The sequence below is a fragment of the Fundulus heteroclitus genome, unplaced genomic scaffold (genome assembly GCF_011125445.2).
Source record: "Fundulus heteroclitus isolate FHET01 unplaced genomic scaffold, MU-UCD_Fhet_4.1 scaffold_44, whole genome shotgun sequence".
NCBI lineage: Eukaryota > Metazoa > Chordata > Actinopteri > Cyprinodontiformes > Fundulidae > Fundulus > Fundulus heteroclitus.
In genome coordinates this window covers 201427-227279 of record NW_023396857.1, presented here as the reverse complement: position 1 = coordinate 227279, position 25853 = coordinate 201427, and the positions used below count along the sequence as shown (strand labels likewise).

Genomic DNA, 25853 nt, shown 5'->3' with positions numbered 1-25853 from the left:
ATGCTCTTAGTCGTAGCTCTGCCAGTGCTTTAGCGTTAATGCTAGCTTCCTGAAGTACGTAGTTGCAGTAGCTGTGCTGCAGTACCAATGTTAGCTAGTAATGTCTGGTTCTGCTGTGGTGGTAATATTAGCTTTTGTTTAAGGTAGTTGTCCTGAAGTCCAAATACTAACATTTTATAGTCTTTCAGAAGACTGGTTTATATCTCTATTACTACTCAGAGCTCTGATTGAGCTATAGTGCTAATGTTAGCTTTCTGTACCACATAGTTGAGGTGCTGCCCAACCTGTCCTGGCTGAAAAAAACAATTTCTGTAGCTGCTACTTGTACTTCAACTGTTAATGTTAGCTTCTTGAAGCTAACATTTGTGATGGTATTTTGCTTTCCGCAGTCTCTAGATTTAACTTTCCCTGTCAAAATTCCAACTTCAGGGGACATTCTTGATTATTTCTAATACATACTACTGCAAGAACAGAGAAGTAAGATCTCCTTCCCTCTCAGAGCTGTAAGACCTAAATAACATTGATATATTGCTGCAGCCATGGTTTGGAAGCTCTGCAGTCTGTACTTGACACCTTGGCTCCATCCGAATACCCTTAATTATAGTTAGCTCCTGTTGATTGACCATTCACGGGGTCAACAGTAAGAACTCTATCATGGGGAGGAAAGGAGCTCTGGACGGCCTTTAACTCCGACGTCATAATGTGACGGAAATGCACAGGATGATGTGAGTCACATCTGAGCCTACAGCCTTACGAAAATTATCTCTTCTCTCCGAACATTTTGTTGATTTCTGTACGGAGGCTGTGCTTGTACGTCATGTCACGCAAAGGATTGTGGGATATCTTAAGGCTTCTTAGCGCCGGTAAGGTTCCTAGGCACAGCTAGATGCAGGAGGGAGCATACAGACTTCTTTTCCTACCTCCTTCCTTACTGACTGGACTATTCGGACAGCACTGATCATGGCGACTGCTGACACACTTCTATTTTGATCAAATATCCGTTCTAACAGACTATGTGCATTCAAAGATTTTAAACACATCACCAAGAAAAGTTTTTAAAAAATGATTGAAGACTTTCAATCAGCAATTGTAAGAAGGGTTTGGTTGCTCCAATGCTAATTAAATTTTTTGACTGATTAATGAGAAGTTGTAGAGCTAATGCTAGCTTATGTATAAGAAAGGAAAAAGTTGGGATTTGACTTTGGTTGTATTGTTTTATTGCTCGCTTCAAAAGTTGTTTCACCAAAGCTAATTTTGTTGTTTGTCCATATTTGAAACATATATGTTCTTTAGCTGATATGTCATTCCGTCTCCTGTGTAGGTGCCACGTCCAAGGCTAATTTGTACAGATGTTGCAGAAGTGTTTGGACAGGGTTTTTTTTTGTTTTTTTTTTTTTTTTTTTTTTGTAAATAACATAATTTTGTTTATGGAAATTTGGTTTTAATAATATCCCAATTTATATGACAACTAGTTTCACTTTAACTGAAATCTGACTTTCACTAAGTTTTTATGAAAACAGCTCACATTCTTGATACAACTTAAAGTTAAAATTTGAAAATGAATACCTGGGAAATTTAAACCCAACAGCAATTAGGCTAACAATGAACAGGATCATTTCTACACGGATGTGAGGTGCTTTTATGTTGAAATCTACCTATCAAGTTTCAGTTAGAGTCCTTGTCATACACCAAGTGATATGTAACAGAAATCAAGTGAGATGTGGCAGAAATCATTCATATCCAGCCTTGATGTTCCTTTATCAGAAAACATATTTTTCTGCATTAAATCTTTATTTTTTATTTATTTGTTATCAGTTAGCTAACCCTTTTAAAATGTCACACTTTTTTTATTATTATGTGAACAGCTCATGTTGAAACAGTAGATGTATATTCATGAGCTGTTTAGTTGCACAAAAGCAACTGAGGACAAGGGGGTCTGTCTAGTTAAAAGATATAAGAAACGGAACGTGTGTGAAAATCCCTTCAAAATAAAAGCGTTTAGCTTCTGAATGAAAGTCAAATTTACTTATCAAACTCATAAAGAAGATCAATGTATAATATGTATGATGTTTAAAAATGTATAATTTAGAAATGGTGTCACTCAAACCTCCTTCAGTACAATTGTTAGTAAACAGTGATGGGTATAAATCACAGAGGATTTTAATAACTTATAGAGATAATAAGAATAAAATCTAACCTACAATCAATGCTATTTGTTTATTTAATCATGTCCATGTTACCATTTTGGTTTTGATCATTGCTTTGGACATTTTACTTGCATTTACTTGAGCGATTATAAACTGGTCTAAGAAAAAAAGCTATTAGTGACTATCCCATCAATGTTAATATTTTTGTTGGGGTCACATAGTCCTATTTCCCACAGCAGTTTATTGATTACCTCATAAGATTCACAGACAGAGAAGGTACAAAGAGAAATTAAGAGTAAACAAAAACAGTCATGAATTTTTTAACACTTTGATGGTGTGAGAGCAACATGAACAAAACTACAAACAAACAAAGTGACCGTGGTGTCAAATGATCAGAGGAAAATTAGCCAGCTAGCAAATGCTAGCTTTCTGTAGCAACTGGTTCTACTGCAGGGACATTGCTAACTCTCCTTTTCAGCTACTTGTGTTATAGTGCTGGCGCTATCCATCCATCCATTTTCCAGCATGCTTATCCCCTGTGGGGTCGTGAGGGGTGCTGGTGCCTATCTCCAACTATCAGACAGGTCACCAGTCCATCGCAGGACAGCAAAGAGACAGACAGGACAAAGAACCATTCACACACACTCACAACTTAGGAGAATTTAGAGAGGTCATATAACCTGACAGTCATGTTTTTGGACTGTGGGAGGAAGCCAGAGTACCTGGAGAGAACCCACGCATGCAGGGAGAACATGAAAACTCCATGCAGAAAGATCCAGGGTAGGACTTGAACCCTGGACCTTGTATATATATATATATATATATATATATATATATATATATATATATATATATATATATATATATATATATAATGATGGTGATGGTAACAACAATGCACTTCATATATTTCGATGAAGAATGACCTGCACCCACCTCTCCCATGGGACAGAATTACAAAGAACCTGAGGGGCACAAACAATTTAACAAAATAAATATATCTAAATAGATAAATAGAAAAATAAAAAATAAAGAGGAGGGGCTCCTGATGTTAAAACTACACTCTTTTAACAGTCACAGTGGTTTTCCAGGTGTTTACAGTCAAATATGTAGGAACAATCTGAGTAACAGAAGACATTTTGTGTAATTATAACAAAAATACAAATACATACGGTGGCCGGCCAACGTAAATACAACCCGGTTACACTGAGCAGACAAAAATAGAATAAAATATATTTTTTGCGTTTTTATTATGAAAAAGAAAATGGCCCCTGACTTCTTTCAACTTGGCTGTAAGGATTTTGGCTCTTTTATTGTGAAGGGCTCGGGCGGAAGCGGGCTCGCCGTAGTCGCGTGGAGCAGAAGGAGCGGCCGGTCGGTTGCACCTCCTCCTCCTCCTCCTCCTCCTCCTCCCGGCAGCCTCCCCGCTCCTCTCAGAGCTTTTCTTCCCCCAGCAGCGGCAGCGGGACCTTCTGGCTGCTCACACCGGAGACTGATTGCCCTGCAGAGCCTCTCACGGACCGTTCTCTGGGTCGCTCATCCCTCCCCGCCCTCACCTCTCTACATTCGGGCCTTTTTCTCCCCTCCTTTTCCGCCGGTTTGGTTTTTTTATTTTTTACCCCCCCCAGCCTGTGACAGCTTCTCCGCGGCCCACTTTGGTTCGGTGCGGTGACATGGTAGATTACCACGCTCCTACTAATCAATCTACCGGCGGTGCGCAGACCTACATGGAGCAGGAGAACGACTGGGACCGGGACCTGCTGCTGGACCCGGCCTGGGAGAAGCAGCAGAGGAAGGTAAGGCGGCTCGGATCGCGGCCCGTACGGTGGGGGGAGAAAATGGACGTGGAGGTCAGGGACCGAGCTCCGGGGCCCCGGTGAAGCCCCCGGTGAAGCCCACGGTTCTGCTTCGTTTGCTGCTCATTTCTTTCGCTCCTCTGGGCGGAACCGGACCCGCGTAGTTCGGAGCAACCGGAGCCGAGATTGAAGCGGAGCTGCTGGGCCTGGCGGCGGCTCACCAGGCGGGGTTAGTGGGGGGGGAACTCCCGCCCGGTTCCGCTGTTTGTCCGGAGGCCGTTACAGGCCAGTTTCTGGAGGTTCTGACCCAAACCCCATTAAAAAATAAATAAAAGAAAAGTACATTTCTACAGTTTAAACACATCTGGAGGACGTTAGAACAGCTGTAGTTCCGGTTCTGGATCACTTATTCTGGTAAAAACCGGAACTTTTAGACCAATAACTGGTTCTGTAACGCAGATAAAAGATAAATGTCGATTTTTATTTATTTATTTTTTTTGTTGTTGGCTTTACGTCTCCTTAGGTTGGCTGTGTGTTAAAAAAAAAACCAGGATTGTCAAACCTTGAATGGATTATTCTTAAATAATGGAAGATTTGTTTTTTAATCCCATTTTTTTCTTTATTGTTGTAGCTTCTGAAAAAGTAAATAAAATAAAAAAAATCTTTATATAAACCCCCCTTAGATTGTGTAAAACAACCAGATTTGGTAAATTGTTGTCTGCTGATGAATGGTTCTTCAAACTGTAGTTTTTAATCTGTGAAACCTTGGTCCTTAGAGATGATTTTAGTGTTTTGTTAAAAGAATCTGGACCACTTTAGAACAGAACCAGAACACTTGGCGGTCTTTCATTGACTATTCCTCATTCCTGCTCTTCACAAACCCAATGAAGGTTCCCCAGATTAGAAAGCGGGGTTTCAGATTAATAATCCGCTCCAGATTTGAACTGTTTGACATGTTGGACTTTGATCCGGCGCAGATTTAGCGCAGACCGTGTTCTCTAAGCGTGTTCTTTAAGAACATCTGGCCAAACACCCACCTGCAGCGCCGCCTACGTGGGCTGCAGACAGCGTGAAACCGGGGCATCTGGTTCTGCGTTCTCCTGTCACCTCCCCTCCTTGTTCTCATACCTTAGATTCACTCAAACGCTCCTTCATCACATCCTTCCCTCCCTGATGTTCATAGCGGCGCATCTGAATAGGCCGCATGCCTCCTTGGTGGTGTGACAACATGCCGAGCATCTTCACGTGCCTTTTCCGAACCTTCACACATTCCTGTGCCGTGTCGGGGGAGTTGCAGGCTCACATAGTCTCAGGAAAGGTGGATCTCACCTTGCAAATGATTAACAGAGCGAGGCCTGTGCAGAGGAGGCGCCTGCGGCCCTCGGCCTCCTAGCCTGAGTAGGGGAAGGTTTACAGCTCCCTAGGAAGGTTTACGGCTCCCTAGGAAGGGAACCTCTGAAGGTTTACTACGCCCTAGGAAGGTTTACGGCTCCCTAGGAAGGTTTACAGCTCCCTAGGAAGGTTTACGGCTCCCTAGGAAGGGAACCTCTGAAGGTTTAAGGTTCCCTACGAAGGTTTAAGGCTCCCTAGGAAGGGAACCTCCTGAAGGTTTACGGCTCCCTAGGAAGGTTTACGGCTCCCTACAAAGGGAACCTCTGAAGGTTTACGGCTCCTAGGAAGGTTTACGGCTCCCTAGGAAGGAAACCTCTAAAGGTTTAAGGTTCCCTACGAAGGTTTAAGGCTCCCTAGGAAGGTTTACGGCTCCCTACGAAGGAAACCTCTAAAGGTTTAAGGCTCCCTACGAAGGTTTAAGGCTCCCTAGGAAGGTTTACGGCTCCCTATGAAGGGAACCTCTAAAGGTTTTAGGCTCCCTAGGAAGGTTTAAGGCTCCCTACGAAGGAAACCTCTGAAGGTTTAAGGCTCCCTAGGAAGGTTTACGGCTCCCTATGAAGGGAACCTCTAAAGGTTTTAGGCTCCCTAGGAAGGTTTAAGGCTCCCTACGAAGGAAACCTCTGAAGGTTTTAGGCTCCCTAGGAAGGTTTAAGGCTCCCTACGAAGGAAACCTCTGAAGGTTTAAGGCTCCCTACGAAGGTTTAAGGCTCCCTACGAAGGTTTAAGGCTCCCTACGAAGGTTTAAGGCTCCCTACGAAGGTTTAAGGCTCCCTATGAAGGTTTAAAGCTCCCTAGGAAGGTTTACGGCTCCCTATGAAGGGAACCTCTAAAGGTTTAAGGCTCCCTAGGAAGGTTTAAGGCTCCCTACGAAGGTTTACGGCTCCCTACGAAGGGAACCTCTAAAGGTTTAAGGCTCCCTAGGAAGGTTTAAGGCTCCCTAGGAAGGGAACCTCTGAAGGTTTAAGGCTCCCTAGGAAGGGAACCTCTGAAGGTTTAAGGCTCCCTACGAAGGTTTAAGGCTCCCTACGAAGAGAACCTCTAAAGGTTTAAGGCTCCCTACGAAGGGAACCTCTGAAGGTCTACTCTTCCCTACGAAGGGAACCCCTCATAGTTTACAGCTCCCTACGAGGGGACGAGGAGGGTGGGACGTCTCCTGCAGGAATATCGAGAGACAAGGGAAGATGACGTGTGTGGGAACGTTTTTGTCTCTGGAGCCTCAGAGAGGTCCAGCAGTTGTCGACTGTCAGGTTTTTACGGAGAACCGCCTCCCGGCAGCAGCCTGGAGCTGCAGAACCGAGCCCAGTCAGGTCCAGTTAATTGCAGTTTATTACAGGCGAAGCTCCCCTCCTGACAAACGTGTCATTACGGCTGTTTTTTCCTTCCTTCCCCTGCTGCTGCTGGAGGAGCCGCCACAAGCTGCAACACGTCGGAGCGCACGCTGTGACGCCACCGCAGGGTGTTCAGGGCAGCGACACGCCGATCCGGATTCTGGTGGCGGTTGGGCTCGGGGTGATTCCCAGGCTGCGAGGCGGGAAGGAGGCGAGGCGGGAAGGAGGCGAGGCGGGAAGGTGTGGGCGGGCGGATGAGCTAACGGGGAAAAGAGGGACGGTGCAGAACCCTGAGAGGAGTCGGCGTCTCTGCCACAAACACTGACCACGGCAGAAAGGTTATCCTCTACCTGCTAGGGCTGAACAATTAATCGCATTTTCAATATAGTTGCAATTTAAAAAAGAAACGCAATTTCCAAATCGCAGAGTCTGCAATTTTTGGCTATGTAACAATTAGTGAATTAAACACGTCCATTAGGTGTCGGTAAAATGTTTAAAGTGGGATTGCCTCCTAATGGAAGGGAAGACAGTTGCAGCGGTGAGATAATCTAATTTTATTACTTGTTTTAGAGTTTATATAATCATACAAAGCATTAAGTTCTGGTCAATCAGTTTAATACATAGACTTACTTGTTGGTTGCACTTTATGTTCAACAAGGATTGATGTCCAAATCAACTAAAAGCTGTTCTCTTGAATAATATTCTGATTAATAGAAACATTAAAAGTTCATATTTAAAATAGTCATTGTTTACAAACATCTTTATTTAGAGGCCATTTTTGTTGCTTGTGGTTAATGCAGAGAAAAGTCAAAATTGCAATTTTGGTTGGAATATATTGTAGTCAGAGCGCAATAATTTCTGCTCTGAGTTTAGATGCTGTGGGTCTTTTAGCAACTAATCTGCACAGTGAGGAAACAAAATGATTTGTTGTTTGTATATATTTAAAAAGACATGATAAATTAAACTGGGGGGGAAAAATCTCATTAAATCACAATATTAAGAAAAAAAATTGCAATTAGATTATTTTCCAAAATCGTTCAGCCCTATTGGTGCGTAACGGTTGGAATTGGGCGGAGACGGTTCCTGCATCTGGTGCATCTAAAACATTCCTGGTTATCCCGTCTCCTGCAGCACCTCCTCACAGCAATCTCTGATGCATTGTTTCAGAGGTGGGCAGCGGGACACAGTGTGTTTTTGTTCTGTTGACCATTTTGGCCAAACGGGCCCGTTTCCCTCCCTCCTGGGTCGACGTTCGGGGCGTGGCAGAACCTTCTGGTCCCTCTCTGCTCAGGGCGTGTTAAAATGCTGCTTCTCTGACCGAGATCGTCGTTTTCAGACGTTTTTTCTGCTTAAAAGGAATAAATCTCAGAAACAAACTCATTTTTTCCCCCTCCACCTTTTACTTATATTTAAAAAATGTCAAATCGGCTCCTAAAACTTGTGAAAAGCTTTACTTCCACTGCTGGATTTATTTAAATTATTCACAGCAATGCGACACTCCTGCTCCTAATTTACAAGGAATTTACGAGTTTTCACTTTAAATAAATACCAAAATACCAAACTATTAGCTTAATATTACATTTAACATTCACATTTACATCCTGATCGGCAGTAATACCTTTCTATCTTCATTACTGAGTCGCTACACCTTTCAGAAAATGTTGTGAAAATGATATTAATGGATAAAGCGAAGTTGGCACACTGTGGGTTAATTATCAGCAATAGTGCAGCAGAGTAAATTCAACTAAAGAGAAATCTGAGATTGCTTTAAATATTTGAGCAAACTGAAGGTTTCAGGGCATCTTTGGTACAAATATTGTCAGATGAGTCTTTTTTGTGGCAGTAAAATTATTTAATCCCAGTATAGCGGTCCTGCTTCTCATTTAGAAGTAATAATTAGTTCTGGCCGACACGTATTTGTGGTAAAGTGTGCAGAATGTGCAGAAACGTCGCTGCCCTTCTCACTTCCTGCTGCCGTTTCCTGGCGTCCTGAAACTCGGCGGCGCTCTTCCTGCTCCGGCTGGTCGTCACGACGACCCGCTTGTCTCTGCCTCTCTGTGGAGAAACATCTGCTCTCCGTGTCATTCCCACAGCTGATTCCAGGTCAGCTGTGGGAAAGCCCTCCGCCTCAGCTGACCCAGGATCAGCCCTGAACAACGGGCCGGCCAGTCAGCCCAGGAATGCCCCCCCCCCCCCCCCCCCCCTTTGTCTGCTGCAGCTCAGCCCCTGGCTGCGCTGGGAGGAAACATTCCTCTGGTGGGCTACAGGGGGGGGGGGGGGGGGGGGGGGTGCTCCGGGCTGGAATGGCTGGGGGGGGGGGGGGTGACCTGTTTTTGCACGGCGGCAGCAGAGGCAGGGTTCCCACGGGTCCTTGAAATCCTTGAAAGTTTGTGAATCTGAAAAAATCAATTCAAGGTCCTTGAAAGTTGAAAGTTCACACGGATGACGACTCGTGTGTCATTATTTTACTACCACACGATCTTTTAAAATGATGTTGATTCCGCAGACTTTTAATTTGCAAAAGTACGTTCGCTCTTCTTCGTTAGTTGCTAGGCTACGGTTTAGGCCTACGTGCGTCCAATAGGTTACATTCACGCAGTGTTGCCAACTCAGCGACTTTTCAGAGTCAAATTAAAAAACTAGCTTAATCAAAGATAAAAGTAAGTGAAACAAATTGATATAATTCTGAACATCTCAATGCTGCACTTTTTTCCATAAATTTCCATAAAACGGTGGGCTAATGTACATCTTATATGTAATGTAGTATGGCATAGCCATGTACTGTGGATATAAATGTAGGCTATGAATATGATCAATATCAATGTAAGATATAAATTAAGTCTACTTTCTTGCATTGTTTGTGACCCAACAACTTCTATGCCGTTTTTAGTCTTTTATTGAATTTGCATTGTATTAAAATATGATAATCTATTCTGTGGTCACAGTAGGTAAATGCCGCCACGTGTGGTCCTTGAATTTGAGGAAATTGGGCCTGGAAAGTCCTTGAAAGGTCCTTGAATTTGATGTTCACCAAGGTGTGGGAACCCTGGGGGGGGTTCTGCAGCTTTCCTGTAAACATCCAGGATGTCAGGAAAGCTGCAGAACGTCAGCTGCCGCTCCGATTGTCCGCTCAGGATTAACGAGCGGCGTTTCCTACTGACGGAGTATTTCCTGCCGGTCGGCTGCCAGCGGCCCGCCGATGATTCTTCTGACCCGAAAACCCGGAAAGCAACAGATGCGAGGCGGTTTCAGCGCCGACCCATTCTGGTTCTGCTGCTGCAGACCGGATCGGTCTGGGTCCGGGTGTTTGTCAGGTAGCAGCGGCACAAAGGGAGGCGTGTTAGGGCGTGGGATCTGCAGCTTATTAAACCGAACCCAGGAGCTTTATGTGTAATAAAAGCGGTTCTGATGCTGAAACGGACCCTGGGTCTGGGTTTAGACGGAGAGATTGCTGCCTCACATGTTAATAAATCAGTATTCTGCGTTTAGAGCCGGACCCCCTGCAGCAGCAGCATCTCTGCGCTGATGTTTCTGCTGCAGGATCGCAGTAATTCAGCCCAAATCTTGTTTTTCCTTTTTTCTAAACAGAGTGGTGCATCCTCCGTCTTTGTCCGCGGAGATCTCTGCGCGGCCCGGCATCTCTCGTCCGTCTCCATGGCTGCAGGAAGCAGAAAGCGTTTCTATCTGTGAGGCTGCAGCCTCTCTATTCTGAGCTCTGCGGGGGGCTTTATTTTTGGAAGCTCCGCCGTCGCCCTGCACCTGACGGAGAGCGGCGGCCGCTCAGCCTCCTCGGCCAATCAGACGAGGGCAAAAGCTGCCCGTCGGTGGCGTCCTGTTGCTGCAGCCGTTTTGCAGAACTAAATATCTGAGAACCTGATTGTTGAGAAGCTGAGGGGAAGTGTGGCTGCAGGCATTGTGTTTGACTAACGCAGCAGAAACAAGGCCTCCTGTTTTAGCCGCGTTTATTTCCAGCAAAGCTTCACTTTTAAAAACTGGGCCTTTTGCCATAAGTGAGAAACGGTTCTCATGCGAGCGTGCGGTGGAACAGTTCTGGTTTTCACGCGCCGCTCGTTACACCGACGAGAAGCTAAAAATGGAAACGTTGCTGTGAACACGCAGGTTTTTTTTTTTTTTTCTCCTGATATTTTAAGCTGCAGACATCGACTCTGAGTGTGAGACGGGTTCTGCCGTTAACACGCGGGTCTGGATCCGTCTGGATCACAGGCAGAACCACGCTGATGGGTTCTGCAGCTGCGGGTCAGATTTCTGCAGCTTTTCCATCGTCTCCTGGAGGCCCACCAGAACCGGGATGTGAGCGGGCCGAGTCCGCCGGGCTCCACAGCCCAGATAGATGAACCGCGGCGGGACAAGATGGGCGGAAAATGGCCTGCACTGCAAAAACAGCACTAAAAATAAGTAACAATTTCTTGAAATGAATGTATTTTTCCTTGATTAGAGCAGGTAGATAAGACTATTTGCCAATGGAATGAGATTTTAGCACTTAAAATAGGAACAATTCATCTTCATCGTCTTATTTCAAGTGCAGGATGTCTAATTATGTTATTTTAGAGATGAATTGTTCCCGTTTTAAGTGCACAAATCTCATTCTATTGGCAAATAGTCTTATCTACCTGCTCAAATCTAGGAAAAATACACTAATTTCAAGAAATTTTTCTCTTTTTGCACTGTGATGGTGCCGACGGTTCACTTCTGCAGCAAATATTTATTTACTGTAGGAATCAGTTTTAAAAAAGAAAACTCCATTAAAGAGACCCTCAGATGTGCTGAATCGTTTTTCAGATCTGCATAAAAAGGATATCGCCTCCGATAATGACTAATTGGCTGCATCTGATAAATTCTGATGTATTTCAACCATAATTGGGATTTATTTCGGGCTTTTCTCTGCATTAACCACAAGTAATAAAAATGTGCTGCAGATAAAGATGTTTGTAAACGAGGACAATTTAAAACAAGAAATATAACTTTTTATTAATCAGAATATTATTAAAGAAACAGCGTTTAATTGAGTTGGACATTAATGCATGTTGAACATAAACTGCAACCAACTAACAAGTCTATGTATTAAACAGTTTATGGTGAGATTTTACCTGAATGTTTCTGGTAAACAGTCTGATTATATAAACTCTAAAACAAGTAATAAAATTAGATTATCTCTCTGCTGCACCTTCATGTGGAGATAAACCCACTTTAAGCATAATTACCGACGCCTAAAGGACGTCTGATCCGTTAATTTATGTAGCCAGAAAATTGCAGATCTCTCTGATTTCAAAATTGCGTTTCTTTTTATTTTAAATTGCGATGATATTGCAAATGTGATTAATAGTCCTGCACTAATTCTGATTCAGTCATTTCCTTCCTGTTAATATCGCACAGCGACCCGGTCGCTTCAACGCCGGTTCTGTCGTGACGCAGAGCGGCGTGCAGCCAGCGCCGGACCGAGTCTGCAGACATTTCAAACTTTATACGCCGGCACGTCTGACTGCAACGTGAAAGTTGTGATAAAATTGGTAAACTTAACCCCACAAACACGGCGAGGCATGCAGGTCATTCATTTAACCGTAGTATCGGTATCGGCTCGGTATCTGATTGGATCGGTGCATATCTATCATCTGCATTAAAACTGAATTGCATAACAAAAAGCGGTGATTACATACAGAGGATGGACGGTCTGCTGATTGTTCTGTGAAGTTTAGCGCGTTAAGCCGGCCAGAGTCAAAAGCCGGGCTGCTGTGGCGTCTCCTGGACGGTGGTCAACCTAGGGCTGGGCGATATGGATTAAAAAATAAATCTCCGATTTTATCATACCAGATTAATCGATTTTTTTTCCTCCTTTTTGTTTCATAAAAAGAAATTAAAGAAATTATTTTAAAACCTTGCTTTTATGTCAAGCATTGTCAGGGAGTTGACCTGAATTCAAAGTGCAACTAAAAACAAGCTGTGAAACATGCTTGTAAAACAAGATGGCCGCCGTGCCATTATAAACAATGAAAATATAACAAAACATTTGCTGCTAGTGGTATTACACATTGAGCTAAAAACAGGCTTCACTGCACCTGTGAACTTCAAACTAAGTTAAAAAAAAAAAGTAAATAAGTAAATGAAGTACCTCGTATTATGGTAAAAAAAAGTTTCTACTTAACAATATTTTGACAATAATTTTGCCTAAACATATATTCAGCATCACATGCTGTTCTCTTCATGGAAACCCAATGAGTGTATTGGCAAAATAAAATCCAGATTTTCCAAAAATCAAATCTTAAAGAATTGTAAATTCGAATTAATCGATTAAATCGATTTATCGCCCAGCTCTAGGTCAGCCCCGTCATCTCCTGTTAAACGTCCCGCTGGTGGAGGTCCAACGGTGCAGATCTGCTCAGAATATCAGCTGCTTGATGGTTAAATTACGACAATTTCTCCTTATTTCTGTGTTTTGGTCAAAGTGAGTGAAATGATCTCTGCAGAAGCTGAAATACGTGAGGCTAGTTTGATGTTTTTTGTGTGTTTTTTGTATGAGAGAACAGCCTAAAACGGCTCAGCCCTGTTCCTGGAATAATGCGGCCGCTCTGCAGCTCCACAATGTTCTGCATGTGCGGCCACACCTAGACGGGTTCTTCTCCATTCAGGGTGTGCTCTGAGTCCCAGACAGACGCTGCAGCCTCTCTGCATGCGGAGCAGAGCTGCAGCCGGCGTGTGGGGGGGGGCTGCGGGGTCCACTGGACCCAGAACCAGAACCAGAACCTGGTCTGGTTCAGGGTCTGAGCTCCATCCGCTGGACGGACATTAAAGAAAACGCAGAAGGTGCCAAAAGCCTCTTTTTCCAGCTTGTTCTAAAATCAGGATGTTTGATCATTAATCCTTTGACAAGCATTTAAAAATGTTAATCTGGATCATTTGGAGTTTATTCCATAATCTGCAACGAGAATCGAGGCTCTAGCTTTTTAATTAATTTATTTAGAAACGCCTTTACAGCAGACGGCCTCAGCGCTTCACAATAAAATCATTCAAAAACGCTTTAACACTTTTTATTCCACATTTCTGAGCATTAAAAGCCTTCCTGAACAAAAGACGGCTCACAATTCTGCCTATATTAATAGTACATATATTCATAGTACATGTAAACTCTGTTATAATAATCATATGTATATTATGCTATTGTACATATCTGTAAAACTCTATTCACAGTAATATCCACCTGCTATTGCACGTCTGGTTAGACCTAAACTGCATTTCGTTGCCTTGTACCTGTGTAATGACAATAAAGTTTAATCTAATCTAAGAGGCCCAAAATAAGCAAATGAAAGCACCTAAAGCCTTCCGTCTCTTAGGGAGTATTTTGATGATATATTTTCTTAAAAATATATTCAATATTTCCCCTTTCAGGACAGTCGTGGAAGTAGGGGTGGGCAATATGGACTTTTATCGCGATATATTCTGGTAAAGTTGTGATAACGATAAAAAACTATTTACAGTCTTTTTCAGGTAACTGTGGCTGTGATTGCATGTCAATTATTGCCCAATAAGCACAAATACTGTCCTTTAAAAGACATAAAAATTTTATTTTAATGTTACATTTTTAAATGTTTAATCAGGACAAAGATTATTATTATGCAACTGCTTTTTGAATTTATTGATATTTATTTATTGTCTCAAACAAACAGTTGGGGAAAAAAAAGGGCAAAAATTACCATATTGACTATTTTTCAGAGACAACTGCTTGGAATTTATCGTTTTCACCATAAATTACAAATTCTTATCACGATAACGATGAAACGATACGATAAAGAGACTTTATTTTTATTTATTTTTTATTTATTTTTCGTAAAATCCAAGTTCAGATGAATGGATTGAGTGATTTTATTTCCCAGCCCTGGTGAGAGGCGTCCTGTGCTGCAGATTTAGGCGTTATGGCGTCACGTTGAATCGGCCCGGCCTGCAGCAGCGTTCTGGTTTCAGTCGGGACGTAAACCTGTCCGCTGGGCGTCGGTGCAGCCGGCGTTGGTTTCAGGCCTCAGAGGAACGGCGTTTAAATATTTACAGGTGTTGCCTGCCCTGCAGGTTCCTCCGCCCTCCAAACTCACCAGATAATTCCTCCCCAGTGAAATTCCTGGAGCCGAAACGGCGCGGCTGGCCGAGTGGAAGCCGGCCTCTCTGGGCTGCTTTGGTTGTTTTCAGGAATTATCTGAATTATCTGAATTATCTGGGCACAGATGCAGTGAAACCGGCCGTTCCTGGCAGCGGACCAGAGCCGCAGCCCGTCTGCATTTCCAAGCACTTTATCAGCTCCATCGCTCCTATTGCAGACGTTTTTGTTCCGGGTTAAAGAAGAATAAGAACCGACCAAACAGGGTTTTGGTTTTTCTGTAGATTGGGGCGTCCTTTTGTTCAAACCTACACGCATGCATTCAGAGCTTTAACCCCACAGATAATAAGATCTGCCCGATGTGTCCCCACCTGCAAATTACAACCTGCAGCCTTTCCACGTTGAGTGGAGAACTGATTCACCGGCGAACAGATCTGTAGGTCTCTGATAAAAGGAACGAAGACGAGCGGGACGGATCGGCTGTGGAGGGAAGAGGGAGGAAGGCTCTGTGGTCTCTGTGGTTTTTAGGTCCTTTTCTGCCGTTTTTTATTTAAGCAACCGTCCTAAAAGACTGACGGGTCAGTTTGTGTGTCACCCCAGTGTTAATGGACCAGACGCCTGACAGGAATCAAAGAACGGTGCAAAGAAAGCTCGCTGTTTATATTGATGCAGTGTTTTTGTTTTTTTATATCAAAATCTGTCGTCTTTTTTTAGGCTTTTCCCTGTTTTTAGGTTGTCGTCTGTCTCCATCTAACCTCACACACCAGCTACCTTCATGTCCGTAAAATCTCCCCTCTGCTCTTCCTGCATTAAAAATATCTGTAGTTGTGCAAAAAGAAAAAAATAGGTGTCATAATTGGGGGATTTGCAGAGTATAATTGGTGCATAAAAGCAAATGATGCAACTTTAATGCACGCTTGACTTTCTACTTTAAACGTTAATAAAACCTAAAGCTGTTTAAAGCTGCAGCTCCTCATCCTGCACTGCGAACACAGAAACCGTCTGATCCAATCAAAGCGAGCCAGCGGGGGATTATTCAGAGATCTGCCCCCCCCCCCCTCCCCCTCCGACCCACTGCTCTCTGCGCCGCCTTGCAGCAGTTGAGAGACTTTCTCAGCACCGTCCCCCCCTTTAAAAAGTCACGTTTGTCTTCAGGAGCAGAACCCCCCCCCCCCTCAGAGGTCAACAGTTGGGTTTGTTCGACACAGAGATGCGTTTCAAGCCTTCCTAAAAATAAGATGCCGCGGTCTGGCGTCGCCTAGCAACAGCCCCCTTAGAGCAGCACCGGCGTTTTTAGATGTGGCGGCGGAGGGTTTCCTCTGCGAAGCTCCAACCTGAGCAGCAGCTGCAGAGATCATCCGCTGGCAGGAGTCAGAAAGTCAGAAACGGAGTTCATGAGAATCGGCCGAGCGCTGAATCATCTCACGCCGCCGCTCTGTTCTTAGAAACGTCACCGAAGCGCAGGAAGCGGCTTAGGTGTGAGCGCGGCGAGGAGGAAGTCGCCTCTGCTGGTTACGCAGGCAGCGCCTCTGATCTTAAGGCCTCCTGATAAATCTCTACGAGTCCTGCGCTTAAAGCTACAAAGCTGTGCAGAAGCTTTTTAGCTCGTCTAGATTCTGCTTGTTGGGATGCGACAAGCAGAATCTGGAATTTAGCAGCGAGAGCCGCAACATCCTGTAAGCATAAGCATTTTCATGCCAGAATGGTTAAAAGGTCAGCTCCATTTTTGTTGGGGAGAGACGTAAACTTCTCCGTAAATGACACACGAAGGCAGTTTTTTTTTTTTTTTCATGGGGCGTTACTGTAATATAAAATGTATTTTAAAGATAAAACTCGCAGCATGATCTGTGACCAAAACCAGCCAAATATTATATTCATGTTTATAATTTATTGAACACAAATATTATAATTTATAGTCAATTTATTGAACACTGATATATTATAAAGTGCATTTGGTTCAATGCATTTAACGTTTCACAGAAACCAAAAATGTGCCCAAACGTCTGATTTTTAGGGACGGAGGAGCTGCTAAAATCCTGTCGGCCGTTCTGCAACTTTTTCTCACTTGCTCTTCCTCGCTGTGAACAGTGATGGTGCGCTGTAATAACGCCCCCTGGGGGTTGGGAGGTATAATGACATTGAAAGCCAGAATATCGATATTAAATAATTTTTAAAAAAACGTTGATTTTAATATTTGTGTCAATTTTTTTTATGCACAGCCTTGCTTTCTTCTGGTGGAGCAGCGGTACTTGACCGGAGCTTTCCATAAGTTCACTGCAGGAAGATGAGGAGTACTGGAAAAACAGAGGGTCCCTGAAGGGGCCTTCAGTTTAGCCCCTGACGCTAAAACAGAGCCAGCTTGTAGTGACATCATAGCTGAAGGAGCTCAGCAGTGACACTGAAAACATCTTATTGAATAAAAGCTGCAGCATAAAATGTGAAAATCATCATAAGTTTTAACTTTCCAACAATGTTTGACTTTTCAATATCTAATTTTTCAATGCCGCTGCAAGTTGTCACTGTGGCTTAATTTAATATAGGCACGCATGACTGCCATACAACCAGTTAATAGAAGTCTGTAAGATGGTAAGATGATGCAAAAAAATAATAAAATACTTCCGCATGCATGCAACATTTAAAACGAATCCAAATCTTACTCCGTTAGCTCTCCTGGCCGATTTGCATGCTGATTTGCCTCTGAATCCGTTTCCCTCACTCTGCTGGCTGCTCGGCCAGCCTGTGAACCACAGAGCCATAAAGGCCCGGCCGAGCCCTGGAATGTGTGACCGGGCTGAACCTTGGCCGCGGGGGGGGGGGGCAGATGAGAGCTGCGCGGGTCGCCAGCGAGCGGAAACCGAGGGGAACAAACAACACGCTGCTCCTTGATCTGAGGCTGAAGGCGGGACGACGTCTCCTCCGTCCTCTCAGGATGACTCGCAGCAGCAGGAAGCCCACAAAACATCTACTCCTACACAGTTGGTGTAAGATGTGAGCGGCTTTTAGGACACACGTGTAATCTTAGCCAGCAGTAAAGTCTTAAATTTGTGTAAATACTCCTTATTTACTGTTTTAATTGGAGTTAAAGTGGGAAAAAAAGAAACTTTAAAGCCTACCACTGCAGCTACTGCCAAAGAGTCCAACTATTACTTATAAATTAAAATGAGAAAGAAGAATCAGCCGAGTTTCACAAAAACAATGAGGTTGTTGTTGCTAGGTTGATTGCTGTTTTGTTCAAACTCTTAAATATAAGGAGACAAAATTAGTTTGTTTTATCGCCTCTGAGGATATTTAACATAAAACCTGTAAGTCCTGAAAGCACTGGGAGCCACTCTGGGTGAAAGTAAACACAAAAATCTGCGTTTTGACACGCAAAACTTATCTGTAGATAAAACTGTGGCCATGAAAGTTTAGATTAAAAACATTTTCTGAATATTTCAAAGGGTCAAAAACCTGAGTGTGACATTATCACACTCTAACCAGAGTGCTTGATGGTAAAGTAAAAAAAAAAACCCCATAAAACATAAAGGAGACTGCTACAAGTTTAACTCCTCCCGACCAGTAGGTGGCGTACTCACGCTCGGCTTCTACTGTTTGCCAGCCGGTTGCTGGGTAGGATTAGCATTGGCATAACGGTTAGCAGTAGCAAACATTTAATTTACACAATAGCTACGTTTACATAGACAAAAGTAATCCAAATAAAGGGCCGATAGGAATAAAAAAGCATCACGTAATCAAGCCAATCGGAATATGATGATCGGATTAAGATGAAATTGTAATCTAAATGAGAAGGTTGGCTAGTAAAACGGTCAACGTGCATAGAATCGTATGTCAGGCTATTCCGAATGGCAAATTTACCCGAGTGCGCATGTTCGCCCGACGTAAACGTGACGTATTTCCACGGTGGCGAGTGGCAGAAATACATCCGGAAGCCAAACTGATACAACCTTTTTGTTTGAAAAAAGAAAATAGCTCAAAATTGCTACTTACTCAGTAATGTTTCAACCATAATTAGAACATCGTGCAAATCCAGCCTGGGCGCTCGGAAGACAAACTCATATTATACTGCTTTGTTTACTATTTTTAGTTGTTTTGCTTCTAATGTATTTTTTCTTTTTTTGTTTTTAGGGGAATTTGATAACTGCGCATGTCGGAGTGGTTTTATTCTGAATAAAGCCAGGCACACACACACGTTATGATCAGATTATTTGATCGTGTGCCCATATAAACGGTACAATCCAATAATTTAATCTGAATCTTATCGTGAAATTCTGTGCATTAAAGCATAGCTATTGCTAAGCTAGCTTGGCACGTTAGCGCCACCGTCCGGTAGCTGCAACTCCGCGTCGTTCTCATGTGTCGGTGACAGCAAGTCGGCTGCTTAAGGAGACGTTCACTAGCTGTTGATGCATTTTGGAATATTTAAAGCTCAGTGTCCATCCTTCGGTGTTATTGCTTCCATGTGATTTTTAAAACTGGACCTGCGGCAAGCAAAGTTTAATATTTAACCTGCAAAAAATGGTCAGCTCTTCATTTTCTATTTTTATACGTCCATCTTTGTCCCTTTTTTTGTTTCCTTTCTTCAGAGATGGAGGATAACAAACACCTCCTCCTTTATTTTATGCTTTCACATTCCTGCGCTCACACCTTCACACTCTCCAGCTGACCAATCAGGGACGCGGATCAGGTAACTTTATAAGGATCTGGCCCGTCGGTCATTTCACTCGCAGCTCCTCCCGTGTGTCCGCTCGCTGCGTGGCGGCGGGGGGGGGGGGGGTGCCCCTTGCTGGCCTCTTGCATCACCGCTGTCGCCGTGACAGGCGCCTAAATCTGTTGCCTTATAAGGTAAAAGTGTGCGAGGCGGGTGGACAGGGGGAGTGGCAGGAAGAGCCTGTTAACGTGACAATGCTTTCTGCTGCCGGGCAACTGGGCCGGCCTGCAACTCCCGCTCAACCGCATTTTCTCTAATGCACACGCAGATCTGACTGTTAGATTTTATTTCCCCTCCTCATTCGTTTCCAACCATATGAATGATCACATGTTTTTGTTTTTTTTTCCCCTTATTGTCTTTGGAGAGTTTTTTTTTTTTTTTACCTTTTTGTTTTTCTTTGAGGTGTGTGCACATGTTTGCTGTCATCATAGTCTGAGAGTAGCAGCAAACGTAAAAAAAACAACAAAAGAGCCCTGCCCAGTGTGAATTCTTATCTTTTCAAATGCTTCTCATGCCGATCATGCGGTCTCAGAACTCACCAAGCATTAAAACAAGCACGTTTTTACTGTTTTCACGTCTCACTCTCACCTTCCTTCTCTCTCTTCCTCTCCTGCTCAAGTCTGTATGCTGAGGCGTCAGGCGCACGGCCTTGGGCTTGCCTCGTGTTTCAGCAAACCGGGCGAAAATAGCCAGCCAGGCATATTTGGCGCAGGTCTATAGATTGTCAACTTATTTTCATGTTCACGATTTGAAATAACCCAGACACGATTGTCGCTTAGTTTAATATGCATTCCATTTATAGACATGTTTATTGAAAAATCTGCTTGTAGAGCTTGGATTGACTAGAGATGTTTGCTAAAAAGAATTCATTGATTCAGTATTTAGTTATGTGATAGATCACCAACAGCAGGATACACCAGAATGCCTGCCTTAGTCAGAGGTGACTAAGATGAACGACATAACTGAGTTTTTTGTTTTTGTTTTACATTTGGTTGTAATTGAAGACACACATTTTGCATGCTAACAGTAGCATTAGCATGCTTTTCTACCAAAGGCTGCGTATTATGGATCTGTTTATGGTCATTCTAATGTCTTAAATGATATTAGCTAAAGTGGTACCGGGTGAAGAGTTGTTTTCCAGTAGATGTCTGCTCTTGAACATTTTTCTAATGACATTAAAACTGTTTGAAAACAGCAAGACTAACACTTAGTGTTAGCCTTGCTGTTTTCAGTCACTTAAGTCAGCGCTTTATAGTCTGTTTAGGGTCAATTTCCTTTTTTACTAAATTCTTTAGCTCAGGGTGATTTACAAAGAACCTGATTAACAGTTACGGTTGTAGCACTACCACTAGTATTATCGACACCAATACTAAGAAAAATAGTATTGAAAAATGTTCTTGATACCTTTTTTAGTACTATGAACATTTTTTTTGACTGTACAGCAGGATTTCCCCCAGAAAATGGGGCTAATCCTGGTGGTAGTTGTTGTCATGGACGGGGGGGAGTACAGCGTGAAGGGGGGGGGGGGGGGTTCAGACCAACAGTACCCGGTCATTGGGCTTTACATCAAGCTAACAACGGCTAGCATTAGCTTATGTTGCCCCGAAGTACGAAAAGTTCTTCCTAACAACGCTTTGACCGTTTAGTCAATAAAGAGGGTCCATCTGAGTGAACCCGACATGTTAGCTGAGTTTAAACTCCCTTGTTGAGACGATTAGCTGCAGAGTGTCTATTATAGCAGCGACGTGGTTAGCATAACAATTTTGATACCAATGACTCTCTTTGAAATAAATCCCTTTTAGTATCAGTTACATTGAGAGATGGATTATTTTTGACAATCCTTAACAGTTGATGTCTTGAAAAATGTTGAAATGCAGAAATTATCCAGTGTGTAAAGACTTAAATTATCTGTAGACGTCGGCATGCTAACCATGCTGCATTAGAACGTTTAATGTTGGCATGGTTCTTCTCGGTCAACTCAGGTTTTATCGCGTTGTATCCTGTTTATTTTCCAAAGGTCTTACATGTCATCTGATTAACAGTTGATCTTTCTAGAGATTACTGTATCTGCTGTTTTACATTTACATTTGAAGCCATTGTTAGCTGTGGGCATTAGCATTAGCATGTTGATGTTACCAATGTTAGGAGTTTGGCTAAGCATGTTGAAGGAAGTTTTAGCCATCAATCATAGATGGTCTGTTTTATAGTTGTAGTGTCTAAGTTATACAGTTCAGGCTGCTGAGCAGACAAGAGGTTTACATTTAAACTGTTTATACAGTCTTATGGTAGTTTATAATCTGTTAAAATATCAGATTAACATAGAGATTACCTGATGAGCAGCCCAAGATATCTGGACTTTAGCAGGCATAGGAATTTCTATCAGTTAGCTGTTGGTAATTAGCTTTAAATGCTTTTATTAGCCTTAAAAGTTTCTTTGTTCTTCTGAAAGTACTTTTTCCTCACCTTCATCTTAGAAAATATGAAAGTTTTTTGACATTATTATGCAGCAGTAGAAAGCTAATGTTAGCTTTAGCCTTCTTGGCTAATTCAGGAAGTTGTGCATTATTTTGTATTCTGAGCATAAATGATTAAGTGTTGAACACCACTGCACTTTGGGTGACATCTTGGTGAGCTACGGCGTTAATGAGTCAACAACACCAACACTGGAAAGAAGTTAAGCCTCTGAAATGTTGAGCAAACGTACTTTAACTCACGAGTCATCAGGTCTGATGAAAACTTGTCATTTGCATATATTGGAGGTTTGTTCTCGGAGATAAAAAAAGTGCACAGACGGAGGTTAATTCCTCTCTCAGTTCTGCAATCGGCGTAATGAGTTCAGTTCGTTCACCAACAACTTCCTCCTTCTGGTTTCAGATGGTTTTTATCAGTCACTCATGAAAGAAAACCGAAATGCTACAATCTCCTTTAAAAGCTGAAGAAACAGTTTGGCAAATTCAGTATCTTTGATCTGCCAGTTTTTTTTTTTATTATAATGATTGAACCTCTAAAAAGGGTTGCCTGCTTGTTACACAGTAATCGAGTGTTTTCATCTATATAGCAAATGAGCGATAAGCTTTGCTGGTGTAGCTGCCACCCAGATGAACGTTACATAAACCGTCAAGCCAGTTGGATAAAAACGGGATGTTCTGCTGCCAGAAACGACGGGCCGGCAAACTGCTCGGTGTCTTTTCCGTGATTGGAGGCGTTTTTTGGGGTTTTTTTTGGGATTGGACAGGTGGTTTTAATGTTGTGGGTCATCAGTGCAGAGCGACGTAAACAGGCCAAATGACTTTCACATGTCAGTAAATCAGGTCTCCAAAACTTCTCAGCTCTTTGGCAGCAGCAGACATCTGGCAGTCAGAATATCTCCTAATGAAAGCCATGTGTTTACACCAAATACATTTTCATCATAATTCAGATTCTTTGGGTTGTGTTTTTTTTTTTTTTTTTTGTTCTCTCTGTATCTAAACTGACTCATGATTGAGCAGCGGCAGTTTTACATGAACCACTTCCAGCGTTTAACCTTAGAGTTTTTGTAATCTTGCACATGATCCGTCTACTGCGCAGTAAAAACTAAAACCAGTGTGTATAAATCTAGTAATCATTGATACTCTGGTGCACTGAGGTGGTGAAGTTACCTGCTTTTTGTCTATCTTAATCAGTAAGACGATGGTAGCTTAAGTCACTATTGTGCTCCTGTGCAACCCGATCTGTATGTTTGGCAGCTAGATGCTGGTCTGCTTTCTAGCAAAGAGAGACCAGTGTGCTGGTTCTGTTTTTTTTTTTTTGTTTTTTTTCTGCTGCCTAAACTGATCACCAACAGAACCAGAGAACTGACGAATAGCTCTGGGAAGATTTAGCCAGCGTTTTTTTACTAACAGCTGACTCCTACCTCTGCCAGCGGCCATCAGTGTCTGCCAAACTCCTGATGTGGATGGTGTAAAGACCACGCTCACGCAGAGAGAAGTGGGCGTGCTCCAATAACGGGGACCTCAGCTCATTCAGTGATTAGACTGCTCTGGTTTTCTTATGGGAGGTCAAGCTGGTGAAAGAAAGGGAACTCCGCTTTGGCTACCGGTGACTGCTGGTCAGCAGCTGCAAACGTTACGAAACGAGCAAAAAGGGCCAAAATGTTGACTGGATGGAGTTCAAAATGTTGGTTTATTCTGAACCAAGTGGAGATTTCTGCTAAAACAGCTCATGCTGAGCTGAATATAAGGTGTGGAGACAGATGAATGAAATAAAAAAAGAATTACGTGATGGATCTTGAACATTAACCTAATCTGAGCCCTTCCTTTGCCTCCATTTTGTTTTCTTTCGCTTGTACAAAGCCTTTCTTTGGGTGGAGTTTTATGGCAGAAACCAGGTGTGATTGCCACCCTTTCTTGGTCTCTAGGCAATATTCTGGCCAGGTGCCGGGTGGGAATTATTATCATTATAGCAAAAATATTTCTTGACACAGAGCTGGGGTTGGAAACACACATTAGCTAGAATTTCTTCTAAATTGTAAGTTGTAAACTAAGTTTAGGTCGACTAAGTCCAGGTAGGGTAATTTGTTTTTTACCTTATTAGCACAGATTGTGACTTTAGTTTGCCGATGATGCTTTAAAAGGACTTTCCAACTTTGATTTCTGATTTCTCCTTTATAATAGTAGTAGTAGTAGTAGTAGTAGTAGTAGTAGTAGTAGTAGTAGTAGTAGTAGTAGTTTGGACTTTATTGTGGTTAGCATCACTAAAACAGTAATCTCTTTGTGTGTATTCTAATGTATGTAACTGCGCACATTTCTAAATAGTGGACGTTCTATAACAAAAGGTTGAATGGAGCAGCTTTGCAGTATTCCAGCCTTCCTGTTATCGGCTCCAATCCTGCTCTCTCTAGCAGTATAAATAAATTGCAGTCATGTTTTGATGTGTTTAAAAAAGATACAGTTCCTTTGTAAACATTTTATGTCTCTGAGCTTCCTCTAACTTTATTATGAAGCACCTCACCAGTACTGAATATGGCTAACTTACATTTTTTTATTATATTGAGTCTGAAATCGTCCGGCTCTGGTCATCAGACAAATTCTCATTGCTAACCATTTGATGCTAACTGTGTTCAACTAGCATCATAATTGCTAGTTTCCTGTGTGTTAATTGCTAGTTAACTTGTTTAGCCTAAAAAATCAGATTAAAGTAATTGAATAAAGTATGTTCCACGGTTCAAATTGGTGGCTGAACTGTGGTTTATCAATTTATGTTGTTTGGCAACGGAATGAATAAAGGTTTCAAAGTATTGTTACTATAAACTTTAAAAATAAAAACTTTTTATTGAAAAGGGTTGGGGGGGAAAAAAACAGAAACAAGATAATTAGCAAATAGCATGCATTAAACAGTTTTGCTAGCTGTTGTTGCTGTTAGCTAGTAGATACCACGTTAACTTGTCATTTCTGGTCTGGATAACGCTATCAACTGAAATCGTTTGCTAATAGTCTATTTAAGTTTAAAAATGACTAAATACCAATAGTTAAAGCTGAAATGATTGCCAAGTAGTTTTAATAGCTGATCTGAGATTATAAGCCAACGTTATGGAAGGAGTTAAAACAATAAAGTTATTGTTTAAAGGGGAAAAACTTGGTTAGCATTGTAAAATGTCTAGCTAGCAAGGCACGTTGGTGCTTTTAACTAATAACTCTCAGAAAGAGTTATTACTTGTTTTAGTGCTTGGTGATTATTAGTTATTAGTCTATGATAGACTTATTGTGCAAATGTCAGTATTTGTGAAAAATTTTAAACTTTCAGTTTCTCTTAAAACATGTTTTCTTCCTCCTGACAGATCTGTAAATAAGGTTGAGAATTGATCAGACATGTATATGTATTGAAGATAAACAGATCTTTTTCAGGCGTCTAAAGGCTTAAGTTTGAACTGAAATGTTATAATCTGGCGTTTTACTGATCAACCTGTGTGTAAATAAACAAGGCGCAGAAATGCGGAGATGTTTTCTGATGTGGCCCTGGCCTTTGGGTAAGAGTTTAAACTTTCCTCTGGAGCAGAGGCTTGTTGAACGCAGCCTGTTCACCTCTCTCATCTGGAGTTGTCATTTCTTCCTGACCTCACTTGGCTCGCTACCGGAGCCAGATTGCTCCTTTGACTCATGGCAGCAGCAGCGGGCTTTTATGCACTTTCCTTATTGAGCTCAGAGTCGTTGAGATGTGTCACGGTTGGACAGACGGTTGTAAACGTTTAGATGGCCGATTTTTTTTCTCCCGCTTTCACCTCTTGCTCACATGTTAATGTTTTACATCTTTTACAGTGGGACTCATCCACTACATTCCTAGGGAATTAACATGGACATCCTCCACCCCCGCCGTTTCCTGTGCCTCTAAAGACAGGAAGTGGAA

General features: G+C 42.5%; 1 protein-coding gene across 6 annotated transcripts in view; it reads left to right on the top strand.

The window, feature by feature from the left end:
• The first annotated feature begins 3556 nt into the window (after window positions 1-3556).
• Window positions 3557-25853, top strand: part of actn4 (actinin, alpha 4) — a 73999-nt gene continuing 51702 nt past the window's right edge. For 4 of the 6 annotated variants that reach the window (XM_036131549.1, XM_036131545.1, XM_036131550.1 and 1 more), the window contains exon 1: window positions 3557-3943. In XM_036131549.1, coding sequence (XP_035987442.1) covers window positions 3821-3943 — 123 coding nt within the window. In that variant the 5' untranslated portion in view covers window positions 3557-3820. The remainder of the gene's footprint in view (window positions 3944-25853) is intronic. The other 2 variants (XM_036131547.1, XM_036131548.1) reach the window with 1 other exon arrangement.